Source organism: Apodemus sylvaticus, chromosome 8 (assembly GCF_947179515.1).
Source record: "Apodemus sylvaticus chromosome 8, mApoSyl1.1, whole genome shotgun sequence".
In the NCBI taxonomy this organism is placed as follows: Eukaryota; Metazoa; Chordata; class Mammalia; order Rodentia; family Muridae; genus Apodemus; species Apodemus sylvaticus.
Window position 1 is genome coordinate 98,803,402 of NC_067479.1, and position 14,076 is coordinate 98,817,477.

Genomic DNA, 14,076 nt, shown 5'->3' on the forward strand with positions numbered 1-14,076 from the left:
CGAATCGGCGAAGTCCAGCAGGCCCGTAGCCAGAACCCATACCGCTCGCCAGCTCCGGAACCGGGCTTTAGACACCAGGACCTTGCGGAAGAGAACTACAACTCCCGTCGGGCCTCGCGGTCCGACCAATGGTGGTAGCCGGCGCGTGCGGGGCGCGGCGCCTGCGCGGCGGTTTGAGTAAGCGGCCGTACGATTGGCTGCGGGGTCGGGCGGCCGCGCGGGGCCTGTGGGAAGCGGAGTGACGGAGCGAGCGGCTGAAGGAGGTGGGGGCCGGGAGCGCAAATGGCGTTGAGATGGTTCAGGGCCCTGTTCAAACTCCAGCGCTGACCATTCACCGGCGGAGGCGGCGGCGCAGAAGGCGGCGGCGGCCCAGCGGGGGCACGTAGCAGGCTCGGCACCGGCGGCGGCCGCCAGGGAGGCCTAGGCCCCGTCCGGCCGGCGCGCCTGAGGTGGGGAGGGAAGTTGCGGGGCCGCCGCTCACCCCCACCCCCCCTCGACCGAGCTTCCTATTTACCGAAGCGGAGCCGCGGACCGTGACGGCAGCGGAGCCCCTCGCCTCTCGGCGCACCGGTCGGCACTTCTCTCGCGCGCGGGGCTCCCGCGCCCGCCCGTGGGCCGTTGGGAGCGGGAGAGGCGGAGGCGGCCCGAGGCCAAAGCACCCGCCAGGCGCCGAGGGTAAGTGAGGTCTCGGGCGGCTGCTTAGGCCCGGAGTGAGTTGGGGCGGGTGGAGGCGGCAGGGGCGGTGCGAGTCTCGTTGCTCACCTGGCTTCTAAGGAAGTTGGGCACTGGAGGATCTGGAGAACTCTTTCCCTTCCCACCTCTCATTTTGCCTTTTGAGTTCTTTTCCGGGCGGCTACTTGGCTGACTTCTCTCTTCCAAACCCGGTCCGGTTGATTTGAGTCCTGAGTTCTTTTCCCCATCGTTTCCTCCGCCTCTAGCCGTCACCGAGGCCTTGCTTCGGGGACTCGGCAGCAGAAGCTTCCGGGGCGTCCGAAGCGACATCCCTTTCCTAGGCGGTGGGGGTTGGGAGGAGAAAAGTTGCGTGAGTGTCCAGCGGGAGCGAGGGGTGTCTCGGGCTACTGCCTGCGGGCGCACTCGCAGCCTCAGGTGAGGATTTCTGTTTGCCTCTATTTGCCCGGTCCACTTTCCTCTCCTAATTGAAGCCCCTTCCCCCCAGTGTATTACCTTGGGGGGGTCTTTCCTGGAAGAGCTAGGTTCCTTTACAGCCTGAGTGTAAGGAGGTTGGTTGGTTGGTTTGTATACCCTTTTCCTAATCTTAATAATCCCAAATGCACTTCGGTCAAAAAGTCCGTTGAGCTTTGGGATGAGGCAAAGGCCTCCCAAATCGAAAACACTTAGCTGTGTACCTTCATTTCCTTTTTACTTAGGACTGTTGGTGAAATTTGAAGCCTGAACAAGATAGTGTGTCTGGAATGTGTATAAAACGTCATGCCAAATATATATATGCTGAATTTGTACATATGTTGTGCTTAGATAGTGCCATCGCAGTAGTCTGCTGACTTTTCTAAATGGACGTTGTGGAAGACAAGTAAAAGCAATCATATAAAGAACTCTTATATCTCCTGGTTTTGGTAGATAATAACTTAACCGAATTTTCTAATCTGTACGCTCTCCATTTTTAATATTAAAAAGATCATTGATATTTCATCAGCATTTAATGATGTTAATACACCAGTGTATATTTCTGAGACATGATCTTTTAAAAATACGGTTGTCTTAATCACTTAACTCAGTATCAGATATTCATTTGCAGACCTTAATCTTGCACAGTGAATGCTTTGTGGTTTTAGAACTGTTTTTACGTTGAGTTTTTCAGATGTTGTCATAAAGAAGATCAAGTTTAGATTTTTGATTTGGCTTTAGTCAGCATTTTTAGAGGATTGCAATGTACGTGTGCCCAAAACATTCCAGCATTGTTGGAATATGTGTGTGTAGGTCTGCATTTAAAAAATGACTTTATTTTCTTGACTTTGGCAGCTGCCCAGTTATACTTAGTTTTGCTTAATAGGCTACACTTAACAAGAGAGACAATACAGCTTGTTAGTGTTAAAACTACAAACGTGGAAAAGCTGAGAAAAGCTAACATTTCTCTTTGCACAGATGTGTACGATGACTAAATTATTATTTTGTCCAATCAGAGTTGGTTTCCTTTCAAACATTTGGGTGGTGGTGAGTTATCTTCTGAATATTTGCTGAACTAAATTGCGTAGTGATTCATTAAATTATAAGAACTTAATAAAAATACTAAAAGTGTAGCTCAAAAATATTTGAAAATATAAGTTAAATATTATTATTGTAAATTTCCAAGTAATGAAGATTTTCCAAGCTCTTAAGTAATTGCTTACCTTCCCCCAGAATTGATAAATTGATATTTAAACTGCAGAAGGTCAAAGTGTTAAATGGATAATGATTGATTGATTGTGCTGAAAAAGTACCATACCTTGTATTTTAAAAATTTTTTTTTTTTTTACTTTTTTTGGAAATTTTTTTTCAGCATATTTTTAGGTAAATGGGTTTGTAAACTGAAGGGGAAAATAAAGGCTATATATTTCTACTTTATAATAAATCATGTACCTCTGTAAAATGGAGTTTCTCCAGCTTCAGAAAAATGTTGCTCAGCAATGAGTGGAGCACTATAGAGAGAAAGGGAAGAAGAAGAATGGTTTCTTGAGTTTAGGGAGATGACCATTGAAAGAGCCTTTTTTTTTTGTTGTTGTTGTTTTTGTTTTTGTTTTTGTTTGGATTTGGCTTTTTTTCTCTGTTTACCCGTGGCTGTCCTGGAACTCACTCTGTAGACCAGGCTGGCCTTGAACTCAGAAATCTGCCTGCCTCTGTCTCCCAGAGTGCTGGAATTACAGGCGTGCACCACCACCGCCCAGCGAAAGAGCTTTTTAAAAATCAGTTAAAATCACCTTAGTTTAAGAATCAGAATCTTTAAGCTTGGGTAGAAGCTACAGATTGTACTATATGAGAAAATAAGTTTTTCTGACCCTTTATGAAACGCTGTAAAAATTTCAAAGAACCAAGTTTGGTCAACTGACATTGTTTAGATCCTGGAAAACTTAATATATTCTAACTAAAGATATTGTATTTGGGTATTTACTCTATTCTGGTTAAATTGTGTATGAAGATATTTGCATGTTCTAAGTTAGATTTGTAGGTATTGCATTATAAGTTGGTTAGTAGTAAGTTTTTTTTTAAACTTTGTAAGTTTTATATGACCATGTCCTTATTGTAAAAACAAACAAAACACCACCAAACCTGATAAAGGATGGAAAATGAACCTCTTTAGCTTGCTTATTCAAACTAGTTTAAAAGTTTGTGTGCTGAATGTTGAAAGGTATATAAGGAAGTCCTAGGATCTTATTTTTATAGAATGCTTAAAACTTGTTAAAAATTTGCTGATTATATTTTCTTAAATTTCTGCCCACAGAGAATATGAAACAGGTGTCAAAATGACATCCAGATTTGGAAAAACTTACAGTAGGAAAGGAGGAAATGGCAGTTCAAAATTTGATGAAGTTTTTTCCAACAAACGGACTACTCTTAGTACAAAATGGGGAGAGACCACATTTATGGCTAAATTAGGGCAGAAGAGGCCCAATTTCAAACCAGATATTCAAGAAATTCCGAAGAAACCTAAAGTAGAAGAAGATGATACTGGAGATCCTTTTGGTTTTGATAGTGATGATGACTCTCTACCTGTTTCTTCAAAAAATTTAGCCCAGGGTAAGGGTTCATCTTACTCAGAGTCTAGTGAAGCTGCTCAGCTGGAAGAAGTCACTTCTGCACTTGAAGCTAATAGCAAATTTAGTCATGCAGTGGGTGAAGACAGTTTTGCTTCTGACAGATGCTTACTTACGGAGGATACTTTAATTGGGAAAGAGAAGAGCACAAGTAGAATTCCAGAAGACAATGCAAACAAAAGTAGTTGCACTAAGTTGATAACTTCAGGTAAGTTTTAATGTTTTTATAAGCCAAGAAAGCCTTTTTAAAACTACTTAAGTGATAATGAAATTCTAAGTTATTACTTGTGTGCATGCATGTGTTTGGAAAAAAAGGACAACTTTGTATAGTTGTTTTTCTCCTTGTTTATGTGGGTTCTAAGAAATAAATGCAGGTTTGCCTTCTAAGGACTCCTACTGAGCCATCTCATTAGCACCTTAAAAGGTGCAAGTGGTTGATGGGTGGGTTGGTACCTGCTTTTAATTCCAGCTCTTGGGATGCAGAGGCAGGTGGATCTCTGTGAGTTGGAAGCGAGCCTGGTCTGCAAAATTTGAGTCCAGGACAGCTAGGGCTGTTCCACAGAGAAGCCGTATCTTGACACCCCTTTGCCCCAAAAGAAAAAGAAAGGGTGTGTGTGATTACCACTTGTTTTTTTTTCTCCTTGCATTTATGATTAGTAGAGGATATTGATAAGTTTGTGTGTGTGTATGTGTGTGTTTTGCCTGCATATGTTTGTGCACTGTGCTTGCCTGGTGCCTGTAGAAGCTAGGAGCTACTGGAATTAGGCACCATGCAGGTGCTAGGAACTGAACCTGGGTTCTTTGAAAGAGAAGCCAGTGCTCTACTGAACCATTTCTCCAGTCCCCTTATAAAAGCATTTAAAATTTTAAAGAGCTCAATCAGATTTAAATTTTAATTCAAACAACATATTAGAGACTTATTACGTGGCATATTTTGGGAACAGTCTTTTATACCTTGTTTTTGTTGGATAGTGTTTTTAAAATACTGTAGATTGGCTGGCTTTGAGGAATTTGTCTGTTATAGCCTTAATGTAAGAGACATCAAGTAGTAGTATAATGGAATGTGACTTGGAAAATTTTGCTAAAAAGACCGAGCTTTTCCCTGCTTTTCTCACCTTTGGGTGAATGAGCTAGTTTTTGTTGTCATTCCCTTGTTCCTGTGGGCTAATGCTCTTTTGGTTGTTGTTTTGTTCATGTTTCTCCTAAAGCATTGTTCTTGAGGTTAGATTTTCATAAGAAAACAAATCAAAAGAAGCCTAAAATTTCTTCCAGATAAGCTAAAATTTGTCATACAGATACAATTTCTGAGCTCAAATGAAATTTTTAACTTTTTTTTTAAAGATTTATTTAATGTATATGAGTACACCGTAGTTCTCTTCAGATACACCAGAAGAAGGCATCGGATCCCATTACAGATGATTGTGAGCCACCATGTGGTTGCTGGGATTTGAACTCAGGACCTCTGGAAGAGCAGTTGGTTCTCTTAACCGCTGAGCCATCTCTCACAAATGAATTTTTACTCAACTCTCCTCACTTTGTAAAGTTCACAGAGATTTGGTGACTTTGTAAGATCAGCAAAATTGGAATGAGATTTTTTTTTTTAAGTTAATTACTTTTAGGTATATTATATGAGTTCTGCATGCATTTATGCTTATACCATATGCATGCTTGCTGACCACCTAGGCTGGAAGAGGGCATCTGATTCCCCTGAGACTGGAGTTACAGACAGTTGGGAACTGCAGTGTGGATTCTGGGAGTTGAACCATGACCTCTGCAAGAGTAACCAGAGCAGGGAACTACTGAATGAGATTTATTGATAGCCAAGATGTTGTTGAGCCTTCTATTTCAATTGTGTAGTATTTTAATTGTTATTTCTTGCTGATTCCAGATAGTTTTACGTAGGAGGGAGTTGGCCTGTAGAAAAAGTGAAGGTGGCAAGTGTTAGTTTTCCTGGATCAAGGAAGAGAATGTGGGGAATAAAACTGCAGAATGAGTTCAGTTATTTTCCCCTTTTCATTGACTTTCTGAATCTGCAAACTCTGGCAACTCCAATAGGGTAGGAAGCAAACTTGAACTGTCTTTAATTTTTGTAATAGTGTTAGCCTATTCTAAATGTGTATAAATTAGTTATTTTTATAAACCATGTAAAAGTTCATGTATATATAAGTTAGTTCTGTAATACAGAATGCTCTATAGCTTTTGAGCTATAGAGTTTCTTTTCATTTCTTTTTCATCTAAACGTTTGGGATTTCTTTGTTTTGTATTTTTGTCATATTGTCAGTGTCCTTAATTTTACTCAGAAAACTATTAAAAGTTTTATCAACAATTTGTTCAAAGTATGTAGATGTACTTGTTCAAAGTGTGCAGGTTTACCATCCATAGTATCTTTTCAGTGAGATATTTGTTAACAATCACTGGTTTCTGCAGTGGAATTATTACACACCAATGAGAAAAGCTTATTCAAGTTTAAGAGTTTTATCATTTTTTTCTAATAGTACACATTAAGTGCATCTTTTCCCTCTATAGAGATTTATGTGATTTTTTTTTATGATATTACAATTCTTTGTTTTAAATTCTTCTTAATGGTAGTACTTTTAAAAATTATGGTTGGGCAGTGGTGGCGTATGCCTTTAATCCCAGCACTTGGGAGGCAGAGGCAGGCGGATTTCTGAGTTCGAGGCCAGCCTGGTCCACAGAGTGAGTTCCAGGACAGCCAGGGCTATACAGAGAAACCCTGTCTCACAAAAACAAAACAACAACAAAAAAAATTATGGTTAATTTGGAGAGGAAATTCAAAATGAAGTCATAATAAAACAGAATGGTTTGACTAGTAAGCTATTCTAGTGGGTAAAGCCTAAACACCTGAGTTTTCATCTCTGGGAACCACATAGTAGAAGGAGAGAGCTGATTTTCTGCAGGTTGACTTCTGACCTGTATACTCTCAGTGTGCACCATGACTGTGTCCCCACTTGTGCACATACTCACATATAAATGAGTAAGTGTAATAAGTTTTAAAACCGTCAACGGTTGCCGAATGTATTTCAAAACATGTCTAAGAACTCTAGGGAAAGGTTGAGTTGTTAAAAGTACTGAAAACAAGAGCTCAATCAGATTTAAATTTTTAGTTTTTAACTTTAATTAAACTTAACTTTAGTTTTAATTTTTAACAAAATTTCTAGTTTCAGAAAAATAGTGAAAGAACCTTGGGTATTCAGTAGTTGATATATGTCAGGGCATCTTTTCTCTCCTTATGATTGTTGTGGGTTGTCCTGGTGCCATTTGTATTCTGATGTTAATTCTACTTCCTTGGAAGAGGTTGCCTCCTGGAGCTGTGATGTCATGTTTACCTTGGCCACATTTTAACTGGTCAATAAAGACTAGATTTTGGGCAGTGGAGGGGAAAGGTAGTGCTGTAGGTTTGAGTGAGTGGAAGGAGGGAGGACTGAAGAAGAGGAGGAAGCCATGTTGGACCAGAACCATGTGGCCAGGAGAAGCCACAAGTAGCAAGGGGTCTTACAGCTGGGGAATAAGAATAAGTTAGTATAGTGTTAGATCTGCCCAATCTAGGTTTATAGCTTATAATTGTAATAACTGGAATTTTTTTTAAATATGCGCTTATTGGGGTTGGAAATTTCTGCAACATGTGATACCATGGACTGAACCTAGGGCTTTATGCATGCTAGTTAGTCATCTACCATTGAATACCCCTTAGCTCAGTGTATGGCAAATTGTGTCATCTTTTCTACATACTAATCTTCCTATCTTCCATCATGTATGTATTTTATTTTTAAGTAAATTTAGTAGTTCTGGTTTTATCTACAAATTCTTATTTAATTTTATAAACAACATTCTGATTTCAGGTTTTCTTTCTTTTCTTTTTCTTTCTTTTCTTTTCCTTCCTTCCTTCCTTCCTTCCTTCCTTCCTTCCTTCCTTCCTTCCTTCCTTCCTTCCTTCCTTCCTTCCTCCCTCCCCCCTCCCCTCCCCTCCCCTCCTCCTTCCCTCTCTCCCTCCCTCCCTCTCTCTCTCCCTCCCTCTCTCTCCCCCCCTCCCCCAGGGTTTCTCTGTGTAGCCCTGGCTGTCCTGGAACTCTGTAGACCAGGCTGGCCTGGAACTCAGAAATCCGCCTGCCTCTGCCTTCCAAGTGCTGGGATTAAAGGCGTGTGCCACCACTGCCCAGGTTTTTTAAACTAGTTAATTCTTAGACAGGTGTGACATTAAAATGACTTTGAGCAGGAGCCAGAGTTCATCTTTTTAAGATATCTATAGTATATTATGAATCATTTTACTCAACCTTTTATATTTTGTTATTTTTAAAAGACACAGTCTTACTATGCAGCCCTAGTTGTTCTGGTAAACACTGCACATAGACCAGGATTTGGTCTCTGCCTTCTGAGTGTTGGGATTAAAGGATGCATGTCCATGCCTGGTTTAAGATTTATCTTTAATTATGTTTATGTGTGTGTCTGTTGTCATGTGTATATAAGTGCAGGTGCCAGAGGCATTGGATCCTTTGGAACTTGAATTATAGGCAGTTGTGAGCTATCTGACATAGATACTGGGAACTGAACTCAGGTCCTCTGGAAGAGTAATATTCACCTTTCCAGACACCCCCCCCCCCCATTTTTTGAATTAAACTTATGTATGTGTGTGCACATGAGCATGAATAAATATGGAAGTTTAGAGTACATTATTTTGGAGTCAGTTCTCTCTCTTTATTCTAGCAAATGAACTCACTGTCAGGCTTGCATGACAAGCACTTTTACCAGTTAACTCATCTTACCCACTGGAGTGAGGGGTGGTTTTGTTGAGACAGGATCTTGTATATCCTAGACTGGTCTTGTGGTTACTATGTGAACAAGGATGACCTTGAACTTCTGATCTCCAGCCTTCACATTCAAGGCATTCTCCACCGTACCTCCCTTATTTTGGTGTTGGTTATTGAACCAGATGCTAGGAGGCATGATACTACCAATACCTGCCAGTATTCAAGTTTGGAATCCGGGACTGTGCAATACAACATTATTTTTACTGGGTGGTGCTGGTGCTGGCACCTTTAATCTCAGCACTTGGGAGGCAAGTGGATTTCTGAGTTCAAGACCAGCCGGGTCTGATTGAGCTCCAGGACAGCCAAAGCTACACAAACCCTGTCTTGGGGAAAAAAAAAAAAGACTACCATATGTGTGCAGTAAAGGCCAGAATAAGGTGTTAGATCCCCTGGGACTGGAGTTACAGTCAGTTGTGGGAGCTGGGGCTTCTGGAAGAGCAGCCAGTACCTCTGAACCATCTTCTTACCCCAAAGATACTTTTTAAAAAGGTTGCTTTTGCTTTTTATGTGGGGTTACTTCCATTTCTCCTCTTTGTTAGTCTGGACTCTTGAAAAAAAATTATGTAGAGACTTACATTTTTGCTTGGCACACTTTCCATGCCAGCCAGCTGGGATTCAGTCTACATATCCTGCCAAATATTGAGATAACCATAGCATAGGCTCTTAATTTGCATGGCTGGTTTCATAGCCAATAAATTTTTTCCATTTGCTTAAAGCTGTATTGAGTGTGTGAGCCTGCTGGGTGGTATTATCAGGACTTTCTGAGATTTGATTTTAGAACCAAAGGTGATTTTCAGAAAAGGGGAATGAATAATTCTACTTTTGACAGTTTAAAGTGGGCTACAATCAGGCTGGAGTGGTGGTTCAGGGGTTAAGAATGCATGAGTCTTGGAGAAGACCTGAGTAGCTCCCAGCACCTACCAGTGACTACAGTTCCAGGGGAATCTAACATCTTTGGTCTCTGTGAGCACCACACTCTTGTGTATTTACCTACACAGAGGGGTATAATATGAACATATTTTAAAAATATAACTTTTTTTAAAAAAAGGACTACAAACTTATCTTAAAAACATCAGGAAGTTAAATTTATTTGCCTTTAGGTCGCAAGCATTTTTTGTATAAAATATACTTATGCTTCAAGTTTCATGAAAAGTGGGTAAGAAATCAATTCTGTTTTTGGTTCCAGCTTTGTGCTAAGCCATTTATATATCATAGCCTCTTAAAGCCGGCTTAATTCCCATTATATAAAGAGTAAAGCATCATTGGATAACTTGAATTAATTGGAATAGGTGTGAAACATCCAAATTGCTCTTTTCATATGGTATTATTATATTCTAGTAGGAATAAACTTAATAATAAGTAAACAATTCTTGATTTTAGAATTTTTGTTTTTGTTTTTTGTTTTTTGTTTTTTGGATTTGGTTTTTTCGAGACAGGGTTTCTCTGTATAGCCCTGGCTGTCCTGGAACTCACTTTAGACCAGGCTGGCCTCGAACTCGGAAATCCGCCTACCTCTGCCTCCCAGAGTGCTGGGATTACAGGCGTGCGCCACCACCACCCGGCACTTGATTTTAGAAATTAACAGCTGTCATGAGATCGATTTTATCTTGATGTTGAAGCAAATTACAAGTTCTCATTTGTTTCTATTTAAATAATTTTTCCAAAAAGACATGTTTTATTTGTATGGATATTTTGCCTGGCATATACTTGTGCACCATGTGTTTGCCTGGTGCCTTGGATCCCCTGGGACTGGAGTTAAAGACAGTTAGTTAAAGTAAGCTACCATGTGGGTGCTGAGAATTGAGCCTGGGTCCTCTAGAGGAACATCTGGTGCTCCTAACCATTGAGCGATATCTCCAGTCCCTAAATAATTTTTTTTTCCAAAATAAGGCCAGAGTTTTTACTGAATAAAATGGATTTTATTTATATAGTTAATAAATATCTTTTTTGTGTGGGAGGCAGATTTGTATGTGCTTTGTTTGTTTTTGCAGTTGCTGGAGATTGTGTGCAGGGCCCTCTACATTCTGCCACATCCCCAGCCTCCGTTTAGATTTTGATCTGTCTATTTCTGCCTTGAGATTATAGTACAGGCTGCCCTCATTTTGAAAACACACTCTTTTCTCTCTCTCTCTCTCTCTCTCTCTCTCTCTCCCTCCCTCCCTCCCTCCCTCCCTCTCCCTCTCCCTCTCCCTCTCCCTCTCTCTCCCCTTAGACTTAGAACCATGCACAGCCACACCTGGTTTTTGAGTGGGAGATCAAGGATGGAGCTTAAATAAGCAGCATTGATTTGAAATAATACATGTGAGACTAAGTATAAAAATATTTGAACATGAAGTCATTAAGTATTTGAATTGAGCTGTGAAAAAATTCCTATACTTAAAGGGTAGGGAAAAGAAGAAACTAAAAAAGAAAGCTAATTTGAAACAGCCAGAACTGAGTTGAATTGGATTGCTCATACAAAAGTTAGCTAAATGAGGATTCTACAGAATGGTAGTAATGGCCTGAGGATTGAGAAAATTTCACATATGGAAGTGTACATGTTTTAAAGAGAAGAACTGGGACAGCTGGAAACAGATGGCATGCCCAAATTAGATAATATGAGGAAGGTTTATTTACAAAGGTATGGGGGGGCATATAGGAAAATCACAGGGGATGAGGCCCCAACCTTGATTCTTCACAGTGAAGCTATTATTACCCTGACTCAAATGGATTAGGAGCTGAAGAAGCCTACTTTATAAGGAACTCTATCTTTCTGTTGAGGACTTGATTATGTTGTCCTGGGGACAGCAGCTCCTTACTGATAGAACCCTGTGTAAGCCTAAAGATAAGGGCTGTTTCATTGATTGGAATGATAGGTTGGTTTAATTTTAGCCGTTCTGTGTAGCAGGCCTGCTGTTGGTTGTGCTGGCAATGCTGCTGCTGGTGGTGGTTATAATAATGGCAACAATAATAATAATAATAATAATAATTTTATATGTAATTCTAGCGCTCAAGTGCTGGATTATAGATAGGCTGCTATGCCCCGTTTTTGAGTAGTATTTTTGAAATGGTTTTTGGTCTGTCTGTCTGTCTCTGTCTCAGGGTTAAGTATTAAACCTAAAGCCTATAGTTAAGCACTGTTCTGTACATTGAGCTACATCCCTAATCTTCATTTACTTACTATATTATCTTTAAAATGACATATAGTCTTGTGTTTCATTAGAGTAGTTTATATTCCAGTTGAAAGAAGATGCTTTACCTTTCAAATCTTGATGTAAAGTCTAATTGAGGAAGTTGGGAGCTTTTTTTATTTTTTTTGAACCAGTTTCTAACCAAGGCTGGCCTCAGACTCCTGTAACAAAAAATGACTTGAATTTTTTACTCTATCCCCATCCTGAGTGCTAGCATTACATTCCGATACCCCTCTGTTTTTTGCCCCCCTCCCCAATCCCACTCTGACTGATTGAAGCTTGAGCTTGAACCAAGGGCCTGGTATGTGCTAGGCAAGCTATCAACCAGTTATATCCCCAGTTCCTGGTTCACAAGTAATAGTTCATTCTCTGACTTTTTAGGTACTTGTGGTTATAGGTACTTGTGGTTAATATCCACATGTTCTTTTGACAGTGAAAAGTTGCTTTCCTTCGGATTTCATGAATACTTTGTATTTCATTTTGGAAATAGAACCCAAGAACTTGGGTATGGGAATGTGCATTCTATCATTGAACTATACCACCTACCAGCTTATATACTGTGTATGACTCTAAAAACCTAAACATGTGCTGTATGTAGTGGCATTGACTATAATCCTAGCAGTTAGTACAGCAAGGCAGGGCAATCTCTGAATTTGAAATTAAGCCCAGGTTACATAGTTCTTGGGCAGCCTTGGTTACACAGTGGGGTCTTGTTTCAAAACATGCACACAATGTCACACATAAAATACTGGAATATATGTGTATGTATGGTGTATCATGCTATTAATACATTTAAAGGACAATTTTAGGTTGTGCATTGCTCAGTTTTTGTAGATACGTGTTCTTTTTGGCAGGCTCGTAGTTTCCCATTGTGTAGGTGCACTTGAACTGCCTTATGTTTTTTGCTGTAAGTAAATATTGCATTGAACATCTTTCTAAGTTTTTGAGTATGATGTCACCTGTGTTAGTATAGTGATAGGAGTTATTTCTAAAAGAAATTTTGGAAGGGCATATATATTTTAAAGTTTATTTATTTATTTATGAATGATTTATTTATTTTATTCATGTGAGTACACTGTAGCTGTCATCAGATACACCAGAAGAGAGCATCAGATCTCATTACAGATGGTTGTGAGCTACCATGTAGTTGCTGGGAATTAAACTTAGGACCTCTGGAAGAGCAGTCTGTGCTCTTAACCACTGAGCCATCTCTCCAGCCCTAAAGTTTTATTTTTATTGCTTTAAGTTATATGTAGGGGTGTGTGTGTGTGTGTGTGTGTGTGTGTGTGTGTGCGTGCGTGTGCGTGTGCGCGCGTGCGCGCGCGCGTGCGCTTGAGTTTGGATATGTGCATATAAGTACAGGTGTTGAGGAGGACGAAAGCATAGGACCCCTTGCAGCTGAAGAAACAGGTGGTTTTGCATCACCTGATGTGTGTTGGGGTTGGAATTTGGGTCCTTGGGAAGAGCAGCAAGTGCTCTTCTGCTGGACCATCTCTCTAGCCTAAGATGTATACAGCTTAAATTTCAGTTGATAATGCCACATTTCTTGTTAATAGTATGCACCTCCTCTCCCAAACTTGGTATCACCCTTCTATCAAACTTTGTACCAAGGTAAAGGTAGAAAAATAGCTACTTGGGGTTTTTTTTTTTTTTTTTTTTTTTTTTTAAATGTTGGATTGTTTTCACTTTAGAATATATAGTATTTTTTACACATTTTAACTTGCAATTGGTTTATAATGGTATTGGCTAGAATCTTCCTACTTAGCCCTTTTCTCAGCCAGTTACCACAGTTCTCCCTAGAATGACAGTATATAGTTAATTATTGTAGCTTTTTAGGTACATACTGTACAGTTATATTGTAAAGTATACATTTAGTTCAGTTTTTGAGCATAAAATTCAAGATCCTAGAATCTTTTTTTTTTTTTTTTTTTTTTTTTTTGGTTTTTGAGACAGGTTTCTCTGTGTAGCCCTGGCTGTCCTGGAACTCACTCTGTAGACGAGGCTGGCCTCAAACTCAGAAATCCGCCTGCCTCTGCCTCCCAGAGTGCTGGGATTACAGGCGTGTGCTACTACCACCCAGCAGGCTGACAATTTTTAAGGAGCTTTAGGATAAATAGTGTTCACTAGGTAGATGCAATCAGGATTAGAGGGTTTAGACTTTCAGAGATACTCCTACCTGAAACCTCTTAAGGAAGGGAAGAGGGGACAAGGACAAGGGCTAAGTTGATTGATTACTTAGGAAAGAAGAACCATCATGAAAACCATAAAAGGTCAGGTTTTAGAGAGCTTCCAGATAACTGATCACTAGGTTTC

The 14,076-nt window shown here is 40.2% G+C and overlaps 1 protein-coding gene across 3 annotated transcripts in view; it reads left to right on the forward strand.

The window, feature by feature from the left end:
• The first annotated feature begins 254 nt into the window (after nucleotides 1-254).
• The window catches only part of Wapl (WAPL cohesin release factor), a 72,740-nt gene continuing 58,918 nt past the window's right edge, over nucleotides 255-14,076 (forward strand). For all 3 annotated transcript variants that reach the window (XM_052190190.1, XM_052190192.1, XM_052190191.1), the window contains exons 1-2: nucleotides 255-675; nucleotides 3,455-3,975. In XM_052190190.1, the coding sequence (XP_052046150.1) occupies nucleotides 3,477-3,975 (499 nt within the window). In that variant the 5' untranslated portion in view covers nucleotides 255-675; nucleotides 3,455-3,476. The remainder of the gene's footprint in view (nucleotides 676-3,454; nucleotides 3,976-14,076) is intronic.